Source organism: Somniosus microcephalus, chromosome 11 (assembly GCF_052327205.1).
Source record: "Somniosus microcephalus isolate GS21.2 chromosome 11, FLI_Smic_1.0, whole genome shotgun sequence".
Lineage (NCBI taxonomy): Eukaryota > Metazoa > Chordata > Chondrichthyes > Squaliformes > Somniosidae > Somniosus > Somniosus microcephalus.
This window is the reverse complement of record NC_140997.1, coordinates 213,574,142-213,587,171: the sequence shown is the minus strand read 5'-3', so window position 1 is coordinate 213,587,171 and position 13,030 is coordinate 213,574,142. Positions and strand designations below refer to the sequence as shown.

General features: G+C 45.0%; 1 protein-coding gene across 2 annotated transcripts in view; it reads left to right on the top strand.

Annotated features, from left to right (window-relative positions):
• The window catches only part of LOC147111207 (calcium/calmodulin-dependent protein kinase type 1-like), a 218,079-nt gene that overhangs the window by 129,168 nt on the left and 75,881 nt on the right, over positions 1–13,030 (top strand). The window contains exon 1 of one of the 2 annotated variants that reach the window (XM_086001872.1): positions 7,029–7,155. The exons of the other annotated variant lie outside the window; for it this stretch is intronic. Coding sequence (XP_085857998.1) covers positions 7,061–7,155 — 95 coding nt within the window. The 5' untranslated portion in view covers positions 7,029–7,060. Of the gene's footprint in view, positions 1–7,028; positions 7,156–13,030 lie in introns of those variants that run through there. 2 annotated transcript variants of the gene reach the window in all.

Below are 13,030 nucleotides of genomic sequence, written 5' to 3'. Positions count from 1 at the left end.
GTAGAGAACATCTCGCCGGCGCTCCACTGCGGCCACCAATTGCTCCAGAGCCTCATTGGTGAAGCGCTCTGCTCTCTGTCTCACCTTCTCCATCTGGTCCAAGTTTTTAGCGCCAGAGAAGGGCCTGCGCCGATTCTGAGGCCTGCAAGGCGAAGAGTGTGGATGCTGAAGCTGACTGACCCACCCCTTTAAGAGCTGGCCGCCGCCTGGAAGTCTCGTGGTCATCGGTAATTGAGAGCACCTGCGCTGCGCCCGTCCGCTCTGATATTGGGTTGCGCTGGAAGTTTAGCGCCTTAGGAGTCCCGTGTAATGCCTGAATTCGCGCCTCAATCACCTTCAGGGGCGATGCAACCCAATATCGCGCCAGGTGGCGATAAGTTGCGTCTGGCTATAAACTTTGCGCTGCGCCAATTCTAACGCCTCAAGCGGGGCTATACCCAATTTCTAGGCCTAATTGTCCTATAATTTTCTGGTTTATCCTTTTGCTCTCTTGTTGAACAAGGGTGTCATATTTGCCACCCTTCAGTCCTATAGCACAATTCCTGTTTACAAAGGTTTTTGGAAAATGAAGGTTCGTGCCTCTGTAATCTCTCCCCCATCTTCCTTCTGCGATGCATACATTCTGAGCCGGGTGAATTTTCTATTTTTAGTCCTGTTAAATTTTTTAACGTGGTGTCTTTTGGAATATTTATGTGGCTCTTCCGCATCCTCCTTGGGTACCTCTACACTCATGCTTTCATCTTGCACCATAAAAAGTGATGCAAAATTCTTATTAAGCATCTCTGTCATTTTCTTATGCTCTAGTACAAGATGGCTCCTTCATCTCTAAGTCATCCTATTTCTCTTTGATTACTCTTTTACTTGTGTATTGAAAGAAACCCTTACTATTTCCTTTTATGTTAACTGCCACTAATCTTTCATGCTCCCTCTTAGTCTTTCCTAACCTCTTTTTTTGCTCCTCTCCACACTTTAGAATTATTCTAGCTTTTTTCCCCCAAATCCGTGACCTCTACTACCTAGAAGGACAAGGGCAGCAGGCACATGGGAGCACCACCCAAGTCACACCATCCTGACTTGGAAATATATCATCATTCCTTCATCGTCGCTGGGTCAAAATCCTGGAACTTCCTACCTAACAGCACTGTGGGAGGATCTTCACCACACAGACTGCGGTGGTTCAAGAAGGCGGCTCACCACCACCTTCTCGAGGGCAATTAGTGATGGGCAATAAATGCTGGCCTTACCAGTGATGCCCACATCCTGTGAATGAAGACAATTTTTGCTCGAACCTCTCTATTAACAGACCCCCACTATTTGACATATCTCCCTTATTCCTAATCAATATATATTCACCCTGCACTTTATCCATCTCTCATTTAAATAACTCCCACTGCAGATCATTTTTTTTTCAACCAATTAATCTGGGCTAGCTCCCCTTTCATACCACTGAAATTAGCTCATTTGCAATCCAGCACCTTTATGACTCCTTTTATTTTCAATGTGAGTTTAATTAGGTTTCTGGTCACTATTTCCCAAATGTTCTCCTACCTTCAGCTCCTTTATTCTGCTTTGTTACCCAGAACCAGCTCTCGCCCTCATCCTTCCTTATTCGCCCCTCCTCATACTGATTGAGGGAACAGTCCTAGAGCCACTGCAAGTTCTCTTCCTAGATTGCCTACAAATCTCCTTTCTTCTGCACTATTCGGTGGTCGATAGTCTGCCCCCAACATGGTAACAGAGCCTTTAGTGTTTCTTAACTCTGCTGAGATAGACTGTGCCCCAGCGCCGCTATCAAATAAAAAGATCCCTTTCTAGAAGTGTAATTATGTCTTTAATAAATGTGCCCCCCTTCCTTTGTTCCCAGATGCCACAATATACCTATGTAAGAAGTCACACAACACCAGGTTATAGTCCAACAGTTTTATTTGAAATCACAAGCTTTCGGAGCACTGCTCCTTCGTCAGGTGAAGTGGAGAGATGCCTATAGACACTGATTATATAGTCAGAGAATAATGCCAGATGATTACAGGTAATCTTTCTAACTGCCATTTATCACACCTCGGCAGAGAGATAATCACAGCAATCAAAGGTGTGAATGGTGTCCAAACAGGTCAGTCAGGAAAACATTACATCAAAGAACAATGAGGTGACAGTGGCAGTGGGGTCACAGGGGGTAAAATGTTGCAGATGCTGGGGTCTGTATGCAAAACAAACAAAAAACATTTTCTTTGCTGGAAATATACCTAATATGCAATTTTTCTTTTTCATTAAGACATTGATTTGAGGAATGCTTCTGGCTGTCAAGCCATCCCAGCCTCTGTTAATGGTTCCGGTATAGACCCTTCATCAGAACAATTATAAAATAACCAAACTGTTGAAATACATATTTACTCAGCGAACCAAAAGTCCTGGATATTAGATGATTTGTTTTATAATTCCTTCTATGACTCTTGCATGGTTCGGGGTGTGCAATACAAAATTCGTAGCAAAATTAATAAAACATATTTGTGATACCTTTCAAAGAGAATAGCACTTGGCTATCATGATGGACTAAACAGAGTTGCATCAAGCTAGAGTGTTTTTTTTTATTGTGGAAATTAAACATCCAAAACATAAGAAAATATTAACTTTGCTAAGCACCTCTGCAGTGCTACTTATTGTTACCAAAGAGTTCCTGTTTGTGTATCCTCTCCAAATTTAGGACTTTACTGCCAGTCCTCCCTTCCTCACTCGACTGGCTGTACAATCCTTTCAGGATTTCCTCCTCTAGGTTCATCCTTTCTCGGCTGTTCTTGTGTACTTTCGCATGAATGCATGTAAATAAAAGATTCAAATGCCCTCCAACCACTCAGAATATATAAGATAAATAAACAATGACAAAGTTCGAAACCAAAATTTTGCTGATCTCACTGGCATAATTTTACATTTGAAATGTGATCTTTCTATTAGGTGTGGGGAAAATTGGGTGAGCATGTGATGACGTCTGTCGCCATGTTTGTTTTCCACTGGTGAAAGGAGGGATACGATGTGATTGCTGCCAGGCTGGTCTGCTGCTAAAACTGCAGCAATTCCAGACCAGTGTGATGGCAGTGTCCAATCTGATTCGAGCAGTGGCGTGTAAGCCACTGGGGAAATGTCTTGCAGTACAACAGCAGCAGGATGTTCTGCAGCTCATTAGATTACAAAACGAGAACAAACACCCTGTTAACATCTAATGCAAATAAGGCTCGACCAGCTCTGCCTCTAATGCTTTGTTGCTCTAATGCTTCACATTCCACGTTTTCCTCCTCTGTTGTTTCTCTCCTTGCTGCTCCCCTCCTCTTCTCGAGGGGGTCAGTAGGGTACAATTTCATTGGTGATGGTGGCCCTCCAGTAACTCTCCCAAGTGGTTGGTCTTGATTGTATGAACCTGGACAGTGTCAGCAGGCTTACTTGATCATGAAGGCTGTCACAAAAGAGCCTGACCCTGTCCTCACCTAAGGTCTACACACTTGTATTTCCAGGAGGAGTTGCTCATGGTGGGCAAGGGCAAGGAGCCTGAGGACACTTGTTCACGGTCAACTTAAATAGGATCATCTAACTCTGCACAGATCAAATTTGGCACTTTGTTGGTTTGAGCGGCTCAACACCACATTATCTGCAACATCCCTCAACTTGGGCATAGAGGGGGTGGGTTGCTTTCCGAGTATAATTATTGACTCACTGACATCATCTTTCTCTATGTATCATTGTGTGTAAAGTAACAGTAAAGTAATTAACCACATTTAGAATATACAGCGATGTTGGAACTTCCCGTCCAGGATGCTCTTCTATGTACACACACAGATTAAGTCTGATGTGTTGGCCTTCTCTTGCCGTGTTCCTAAAGACTTCCCCACAGAGATTCATCACTCCTTTTTCTTCTGGCTATAGGTGCTGAAAATATTCCCTCCAAGACTGCCTTGATGGCTCTTGATTTTTGCCATGCCTCAACTTAATTTCTCCCTAATGTAGTGGAATATCAGTGGGATTGAGAGAGGTTCCAATCGGGGCACTTTCCCTGACGCGCCCCGTGAGAACCGGCGTCTTTGGGTCACATGCCCAATTTACATCCTGCTCGATTTCCCGTTCCATTGAAGTCCATGCAGTGTAATATTGGGCGGGGTGTAATCGGGCGTCCGACCTGAACGCACCTGTCCTTGTTGGATGTGAACATATGGAAATGTCAGACAGGAAAAGACCAACTGGTCCATCTAGCCCATCCCATATAGTTTTTTCTCTCTCCCACATGGCAGCTGTCTCTCTCACTCTGCCAGCGCATTTCACACTTCATCTCGAGCCATTGTTTGTTTCTTTACCTGTCCTAGTACCATCTCGTCTCACCTTGAATATCTCTTAATGTCTCTTCTTTCATCCCCTCCCCCATTTCCCAGCCCCCAAACTGCCTTTTAATCTGTTTCATTTCCTGTCTTTTTTTTCCTCAGTTCTGAAGAAGGGTTTCGACCTGAAACGTTAACTCTGTTTCTCTCCACGGATGTTGCTTGGCCTGCTGAGTTTTTCCAGTGTTTTCTGTTATTTCGGATTTCCAGCATCCGCAGTATTTTGCTACCAAATAGTTGTGATGCCTTGTGCAGCATGATGCTACCTATCCGGAGCTGTGCAATCTCCTGGGAGAGGCAAGAAAACAGACAAAAACCCAGGCTAATTAGGAAAAAATATCTGGAAAATTCCTCGCCAACCCCTTTAGGTGATTAAAACTAGTCCAGGAGACTATATTGGCCCTGACTTATATTACAGGATACCTACCTCTTGTATGACACGATCTCCACTCCAGTCAGAAACAGGTCTCTCTTGAAGCTATACAGAAAATTAGCATTCATCGCACAAGCCAGCAACCTGTTCCACAGGTCTGCTTTGTGAGCAAAGAAGAACTGCCTAACGTCCAACCTAGTTCTGCCCTTGCGTAACTTGTAAACATGATACCTGGTTGTCCTTAACCTATTCAGTTTAAATCATTTGTCTACATAAACACAATCTAGTCTCTGCATTATTTTGTAAACATCAATCAAATTGCCTGAGTCTATGCTTCTTTAACATATAGAGACCCAGCTCTTTAAGCCTATCTGGATAGCTAAGGTGTATAAACTAGGAATCAATCTAGTGGCCCACCTCTGCACCCTTTTCAAAGGCTCTATATCCCCCCCACCATGCGAGAGGACCAAAACTGGAGTCCGTATTCCAAATGAAGCCTAGCCAAGGTCTGGTACAAAGACAAAATGGTAGGTTTTGTTTTGTAATGAATTGTCCTGTTAGGTTAAAATGGGTAGAGTCTGAACCTGTGGCATATAAATAGACAATCCTGCCTGTTGGAACCCAAGGCAAACAACAACAACAACAACAACTTGTATTTATATAGTGCCATTAATGTAGTAAAACGTCCCAAGGTGCTTCACAGGAGTATTATAAGACAAAAATTTGACACCGAGCCACATAAGGAGAAATTAGGGCAGATGACTAAAAGCTTGGTCAAAGTGGCAGGTTTTAAGGAGCGTCTTAAGGGAGGAAGGAGAGGTTTAGGGAGGGAATTCCAGAGCTTAGGGCCTATACAACAGAAGGCACGGCCACTGATGGTTGAGCGATTATAATCAGGGATGCTCGAGGGCAGAATTAGAGGAGCGCAGATATCTCGGTGGTGGGGCGGGGGGGGAGATTAGAGATAGGAAGGGGCGAGGCCATGGAGGGATTTGAAAACAAGGATGAGAATTTCAAAATCGAGGCGTTGCTTAAACGGGAGCCAAAGTAGGTCAGCGAGCACAGGGGTGATGGGTGAACAGGACTTGGTGCAAGTTGGGACACGGGCAGCCGAGTTTTGGATGACCAAGTTTACGTAGGGTAGAACGTGGGAGGCCAGCCAGGAGTGCGTTGGAATAGTCAAGTCTAGAGGTAACAAAGGCATGGATGAGTGTTTCAGCAGCGGATGAGCTGAGGCAAGGGTGGAGACGGGCGATGTTACGGAGGTGGAAATAGGCGGTTTTAGTTATGGTGCGGATATGTGGTCGGTAGCTCATTTTGGGGTCAAATATGACACCAAGGTTGCGAACAGTGTGGTTCAGCCTCAGACAGATGTTAGGGAGAGGGATGGAGTCAGTGGCTAGGGAACGGAGTTTGTGGCGGGGACCGAAAACAATGGCTTCGGTCTTCCCAATATTTAATTGGAGAAAATTTCTGCTCATCCAGAACTGGATGTCGACAGGCAGTCTGACAATTTAAAGTTATTGATGATGCGCATTCACCGAGTTATTGCAACTTATTAGAAATGTTATCTATTTGAGCTCAGCTGAAAGGGATTCCCTGAAGTAATCTAGCCTCAAATTATTATTATTTTTTTAAATTCCTTGAGTCTGCGATGAGCCCACACACAATATGCTTCAGGTCAGTCCCAGGCATGAGTGTGCTGCAGTCTGAGATCTGAGCACAACTCCCACACAAACACGGGGCTGTAACGATTAATCTAAGGTTTGGAATGTAGATAATCTGTAAATCAACAGAGCACGTTCTCCATGTTGAACCTCGAGACTGGCTCGGATCCAGCTTGCAACCTGAGTTCCAATCTGGTAAGCGAATTCAGTAGTACCTTTCAAAAGGGAATTGGATATATACTTGCAAAGGAAATATTTACAGGGCAATGGGAAAAGAGCAGGGGAGTGGGACTAATTGGAGTGCTCTTGCAAAAAGTCGGCGCTGGCACAATGGGCCGAATGGTCTCCTTCTGTGCTGTATGCTTCTATAGTTCTTTAGACTCATCCAGAGGATCAGGGTTCATTTTCTATTGTCTAGTTTAATCACCATTTCCGATCAGCCTGGCCTCGGAGTGAATGGAAACCTAAATTGCGTTTTTGGAGCAGCTGATTGTCCATTTTGTCCTGCTGCCGTGTGTTTGTAGAACCGTTTGTCTACGGCCCAGAGGCCAGATCCTAATTACTTTTCAATATTATTTCCGAAGTAGATTTTGGTTGTTTAATCTGAGCTCAGAAATGAAAAGGATCAGTGATTATGTTGCACGTACACTCACTGGGATTATATGATGAAGTTACACAAAGGTGAAGTGCAGGGACAGGACATGCGCACTGCCGCGCACACTGGGGAAATGGAGGTTTATGCCGGTGAATTCGCAAAGTGAGTTTACAATCTCTGGGAGAGGGAATGGTGGCGGGGCGGGGGGGGGGGGGGGTCGTCATTCTGAGCGACGTTTCCATGCCACCTCGCAGTTTCTGGAGCTGCATTTCAAAAAGCTTGTCTGTTAAATGTGTATACTCTCATTGAGATAACAGCACAGGGAAAGCAAGAGTAGAAAGTCACTGCAAGATGAGCAATCTGTTGTACTTTCCGAATCTTCATCAGATTGCAGTTGGTGCCCGTTCATTTTTTACTCCAAACTGAGTTTGACTAAATGTCAGTCGTGTGTGTGTGTTTTTTTTAACCGGGAAGGGACAAATTCTCTAATATTCCCACCCGTCATCATCAGTACGGACTAAATCCTGTCAGCTTCTCGGGAGGGCAATTCTACAACAACCACCACTTGTATTTATATAGCGCCTTTAATGTAGTAAAACGTCCTAAGGCACTTCACATGAATATTATAAGACAAAAAATTTGACACCGAGCCACATAAGGAGAAATTAGGGCAGATGACCAAAGAGATCAGTTTTAAGGAGCGCCTTAAAGGAGGAAAGAGAGGCGGAGAGGTTTAGGCAGGGAATTCCAGAGCTTAGGGCCCAGGCAATAGAAGGCACGGCCACCAATGGTGGAGCGATTATAATCAGGGATGCTCAAGCGGGCAGAATTAGAGGAGCGCAGATGTGTGGGGGAGGGGGCTGGTTGTGGGGCTGGAGGAGATTACAGAGATAGGGAGGGATGAGGTTTGGAGGGATTTGAAAACAAGGATGAGAATTTTGAAATCGAAGCGCTGCTTAACCAGGAGCCGATGGAGGTCAGCGAGCACAGGGGTGATGGGTGAACGGGACTTGGTGCAATTTAGGAAACGGGCAGCAGAGTTTTGGATGACCTCAAGTTAATATAACCTCTACGCTACCGTACCCCTTCTGAACACGGATTAGTAGGCTCAATTTCTCCGTTGCGTATCTGAAACGTGCATGCTGTGGTGCCTGCCTTTGGTATAGGGAGACTTTTTTTTTATTCATTGATGGGATGTGGCCGTCGCTGGCTGGCTAGGCCTGCATTTAGTGCCCATCCCTAATTGCCCTTGAGAAGATGGTGGTGAGCCGCCACAGTCCATATGGTGTAGGTACACCCACAATGCTGTTAGGAAGGGAGTTCCAGGATTTTGGCCCAGCGACAGTGAAGGAACGGCGATACAGGTCCAAGTTATGATGGTGTGTGGCTTGGAGGGGAACTTGTAGGTGGTGATGTTCCCATGCGTCTGCTGCCCTTGTCTTTCTAAGTGGTAGAGGTCACGGGTTTGGAAGGTGCTGTTGAAGGAGCTTTGGCGAGTTGCTGCAGCGCATCTTGTAGATGGTACACACTGCAGCCACAGTGCGCCGGTGGTGGAGGGAGTGAATGTTGAAGGTGGATGGACGGGGTGCCAATCAAGCGGGCTGCTTTATCCTGGATGGTGTCGAGCTTCTTGAGTGTTGTTGGAGCTGCACTCATCCAGGCAAGTGGAGAGTATTCCATCACACTCCTGACTTGTGCCTTGTAGATGGTGGAAAGGCTTTGGGGAGTCAGGAGGTGAGACACTTGCCGCAGAATTCCCAGCCTCTGGCCTGCTCTTGTAGCCACAGTATTTATATGACTGGTCCAGTTCAGTTTCTGATCAATGGTAACCCCAGGATGTTGATAGTGGCGGATTCAGCGATAGTAATGCCATTGAATGGAGGAAACCTAATTAAACCAGCTACAAAAAACAAACACTGATTCTTCAGAGTTTTCTCTTCCCCCCCCCCCCCCCCCCCTTCCAATGGCCCCAAATTACTTCTCCTTTTCTTCTCCACGCCAGCCACTCAGTCTGTCTCTGTGAAGCGTTGTGCCAGGTTATCCGGATGCAGCAGACTTACTCGTGAGCTGGTTGTTTTGCCGCAAACTTTAACCATGCACAATAGCTAGGCTAGAGAAACCCGATTGGGCAGAACCAACAACAACAACTTGTATTTGTATAGCGCCTTTAACATAGTAAAACGTCCCAAGGTGCTTCACAGGAGCGATTATCAAACAAAGAAATTTGACACCGAGCCACATAAGGAGAAATTAGGGCAGATGACCAAAAGCTTGGTCAAAGAGCGTCTTGAATGAGGAAAGTGAGGTAGAGAGGCGGAGAGGTTTAGGCAGGGAATTCCAGAGCTTGGGGCCTTAGCAGCAGAAGTCACGGCCACCAAAGACTGAGCGATTAAAATCAGGGATGCTGAAGAGAGCAGAATTGGAGTGCAGATACCTCGGGGGTGAGGAATGGTTGTGGGGCTGGAGGAGTTTACAGAGATAGGGAGGGGCGAGGCTATGGAGGGAATTGAAAACAAGGATGAGAATTTTAAAATCGAGGCATTGCTTAACCGGGAGCCAATGTAGGTCAGCGAGCACAGGGGCAATGGATGAACGGGACTCGGTGCGAGTTAGGACATGGGCAGCCGAGTTTTGGATGACGGCAAATTTACATAGGGTAGAACCATGGGTAATCAGGCAACAAAGACCATACAAAAGCCTAATGCAGCTCCTTGACGCCCAAAATATCACTGCAGCAGTTGCCATCACAATTTAATGCCATCTCGTGATGTTTTTAGGAGGTTCCAGGAACCAACATAGCTTCCTGACATTGCCAGGAGGGCTGGTACATCGAATGGTGACCAATGTTCGGATGATCATGGCAAGGAGCTGGCTGCATCATGTTGAGGTCGTTCTGCAACAAGAGCACCCTCTAGTGCATGAGTTTCCAATTGCAGCTTCTTCCGTTAAGTTGACCTGTTAACCACAGTGTCAAGTGGTGTGTCTGGTAACCAGTGCAGCTGAACTGTGGTGGCCTGTGTAACTGAAGCTTTATTTCTCCTTACTGTTGATATGCTGAGTAAAATGAACACTGTGCCGGCGAGGCCATTACTGGCCCTGTTCTGCATTTTGTTTTGACTTGTAGAGAGTGTAGCTCCCTCTCTTTCAGTCTCTCTCAGCAGTGGTTGCCTGTAATGTATCTATTTTTAAGCTTCATAAAAAACTACGGCATTAAAATTGCGCAATCCCGGGTTATTAACAATGGCCCTGCACAGCTAGGTGATCCCACCCTACCCCCAAAACCTCCAGCCCTTTGGCATCAGCATGCCCCAATGTACCATTCCTGGGAATGTTGAACTTTAAATCAGACGAGATTCCTCAGTGGTTGTGACATCTAGGAGCCCAACTTGGAGATTTGTGTATGTAATATTTCCAAACCCTTGAGATGCGCTGTTTGGTGCTGAACAGCAATGATGTTCCTCCGCCTGTGTCGGTGGACACTCTTGATCATTTCTTCCTCCCTGACCTCAGTACAGTTGAGACCTCCTGTTATGTGCATGACCAATAACCAGAACCTGAATACTGAGCTAAGTTAGTTTCTATTTGAGTAGTCGTCTATAATAGTGTGACTTTAAAAAAACAAAAAAAAAAACAATTCTCTACACAAGCTGCGCTTCGATTGAGGTCACAGTTCTGCTGGGATATACAAACTGCCAGCTGTGGTTTTCTGTGCAGAATCTCCTGTTTATTTTTTGCTTTTCTTTTTTAAAAACCTCCGATTGCATAGTTCTGAGGCCTACGATTCACTTGCTGGTTGCTTGTAAAAAAACGCCAGTGTCAAATTGATTTATTTACAGATTCAGAGATGTACAAAATTATGAGGGGCACAGATAGGGTAGATAGAAAGGAACTTCCCCTTTAGTAGAGGGGTCAATAACCAGGGGGCATAGTTTCAAGGTAAGGGGCAGGAGGTTTAGAGGGGATTTGAGGAAAAACTTTTTCACCCAGAGGGTGGTTGGAATCTGGAACTTGCTGCCTGAAAGGGTGGTAGAGGCAGGAACCCTCACAACAGCATTTGGATGAGCACTTGAAATGCTATAGCATACAAGGCTTTGACCAAGTGCTGGAAAATGGGATTAGAGTAGACAGGGCTTGATGGGCGGCACAGACACGATGGGCCGAAGGGCCTCTTTCTGTGCTGTATAAACCTATGACTCTATCTATGACTCTACACAATCACTACTGGACACGCAGCGCTGGAAAGTGATGGCGTGTTCTATCTCACCTAGTTTAAATAGGGTGCCTGCAGTTCACTTTAAACTGCAGCCTGCTGATGCGTGTTCAGTATAACATTTGCAGCTGCTTTTCATGAAGGGATCTGCCTTCACAATTAAGGAGCTGGCTTGCTGGGACCAGAGGAAATGTTGCAGGGAGAGCTCGAGGGCGGTGAAGGGTATTTGACATAAAATACATAATTGTAAAGTATTTGCATCATCGCACACGCACATCCTCTTTAAATAACACAGTACAATTTTGGGCCCTATCCAATCAAGCAGGAGTTGGAAATGGCAGAAGACCTGTAAAGAACATAGCAACAGGAGTTAGGCCATTGAGCCCCTCGAGCCTGTTCCGCCATTCAATGAGATCATGGCTGATCTGTATCCTAACTCCATCCACCTGCCTTGGCTCCATACCCCTTAATACCCTTGGCTAGCAAAAAATCTATTGATCTCCGATTTAATATTAATTGAGCTGGCATCTACTGCTTTTTGTGGGAGAGTGTTCCACACTTCTATCACCTTTTGTGCGTGGAAGTGTTTCCCAACTTCTCTCCTAAATGGCCTGGCTTTGATTTCAAGGTTATGTCCCCTTGCCCTAGACTCCCCAAAAAAGGAAAATACCCCATTTTTTTACCTGTTTTTTAACAACTGTAACGAACCACAAAGAGGACCAGAGTTTAGGCTTAAAAAATAGTTCCAATCTAGTGAACAGAGAATGCCCCTCCAAAGTCTTCTGTGATTTCGAGCCTTTTAGTGTATCTTCACTCTCAAGTATGCATGTGGACATTATCCTCAGACTTGGCCATGCACATCAGTAGAAAATGAGGGTGCTGTCAACTGCTACCTCTTCCTACATTAACTTTGATGTCTTAAATACTTCAAAGAAAATTTGACCTTTCCAATCCTGATATATCTTTAATCTGAGCAGCCTGCATCTTGTTTGCAATGATAAATAACAATAGATTGTTTCCATTGGTCAGCGAGGTGCTAACAAGAGGGCGCACATCTTAGATAATCACAAAACAAACTAAAGCTGTTTGAGGGGGGGGGGAAAAATCTGTATACAGAAGGCAGTTGTGTAATTCTCCAGCACAAACTGCTGAGAGACCATTGATTCTTTTAAAAGGGAATTAAATAGTTGCTTGAAAAAGAGGAATATTAAGGGCAGGAAACAGAAGTGTGGGATTCGACTAAGTGGTTTGTGGCAAAGAACACAAGTGTAGAATTAGTGTGCCAAATGGCCTGTTTCTGTGCTGTCACGTGATTGTGTGATACAGTATGAGAATGTACCGATGCTGCTATGTTCCACCACATCAGTTTGAGCATTGACTTATTTCCTTAAATTAAGTTTCTGATGTAATTCAGTAGTTATGTTGGGGTGGGGAGGAGTACTGCGTGAGGTGCTACAGGGCTCAGTCTTAGGATCATTACTGTTTTTAATTTATACAAATGCCTTGGATTCAGAAACGGAATAGTCAAATTCTCGGATGATGCCAAACTAGGAGGAGCAGTGGAATCGATAGAGGGAGCTTCGAAATTACAGAATGATTGGCCAAAATGTGTGTGTTGGCAGAAAAATGACGGGCGAAATGTAATGTGGACAAGTGCTGCACAAGTGAAGGAAAAATGAGTGATGTATGTACTCCATGAATGGTATTGAAATAGCTAAGGAGGAAGTTGAAAGAGCCCTAGGAGTCCTAGTAGACTCATTGCTCTCTATTGGTTGGACATGTTGAGCAATCAACAAAGCCAATGAATGTTGAACTACATAGCTAAAG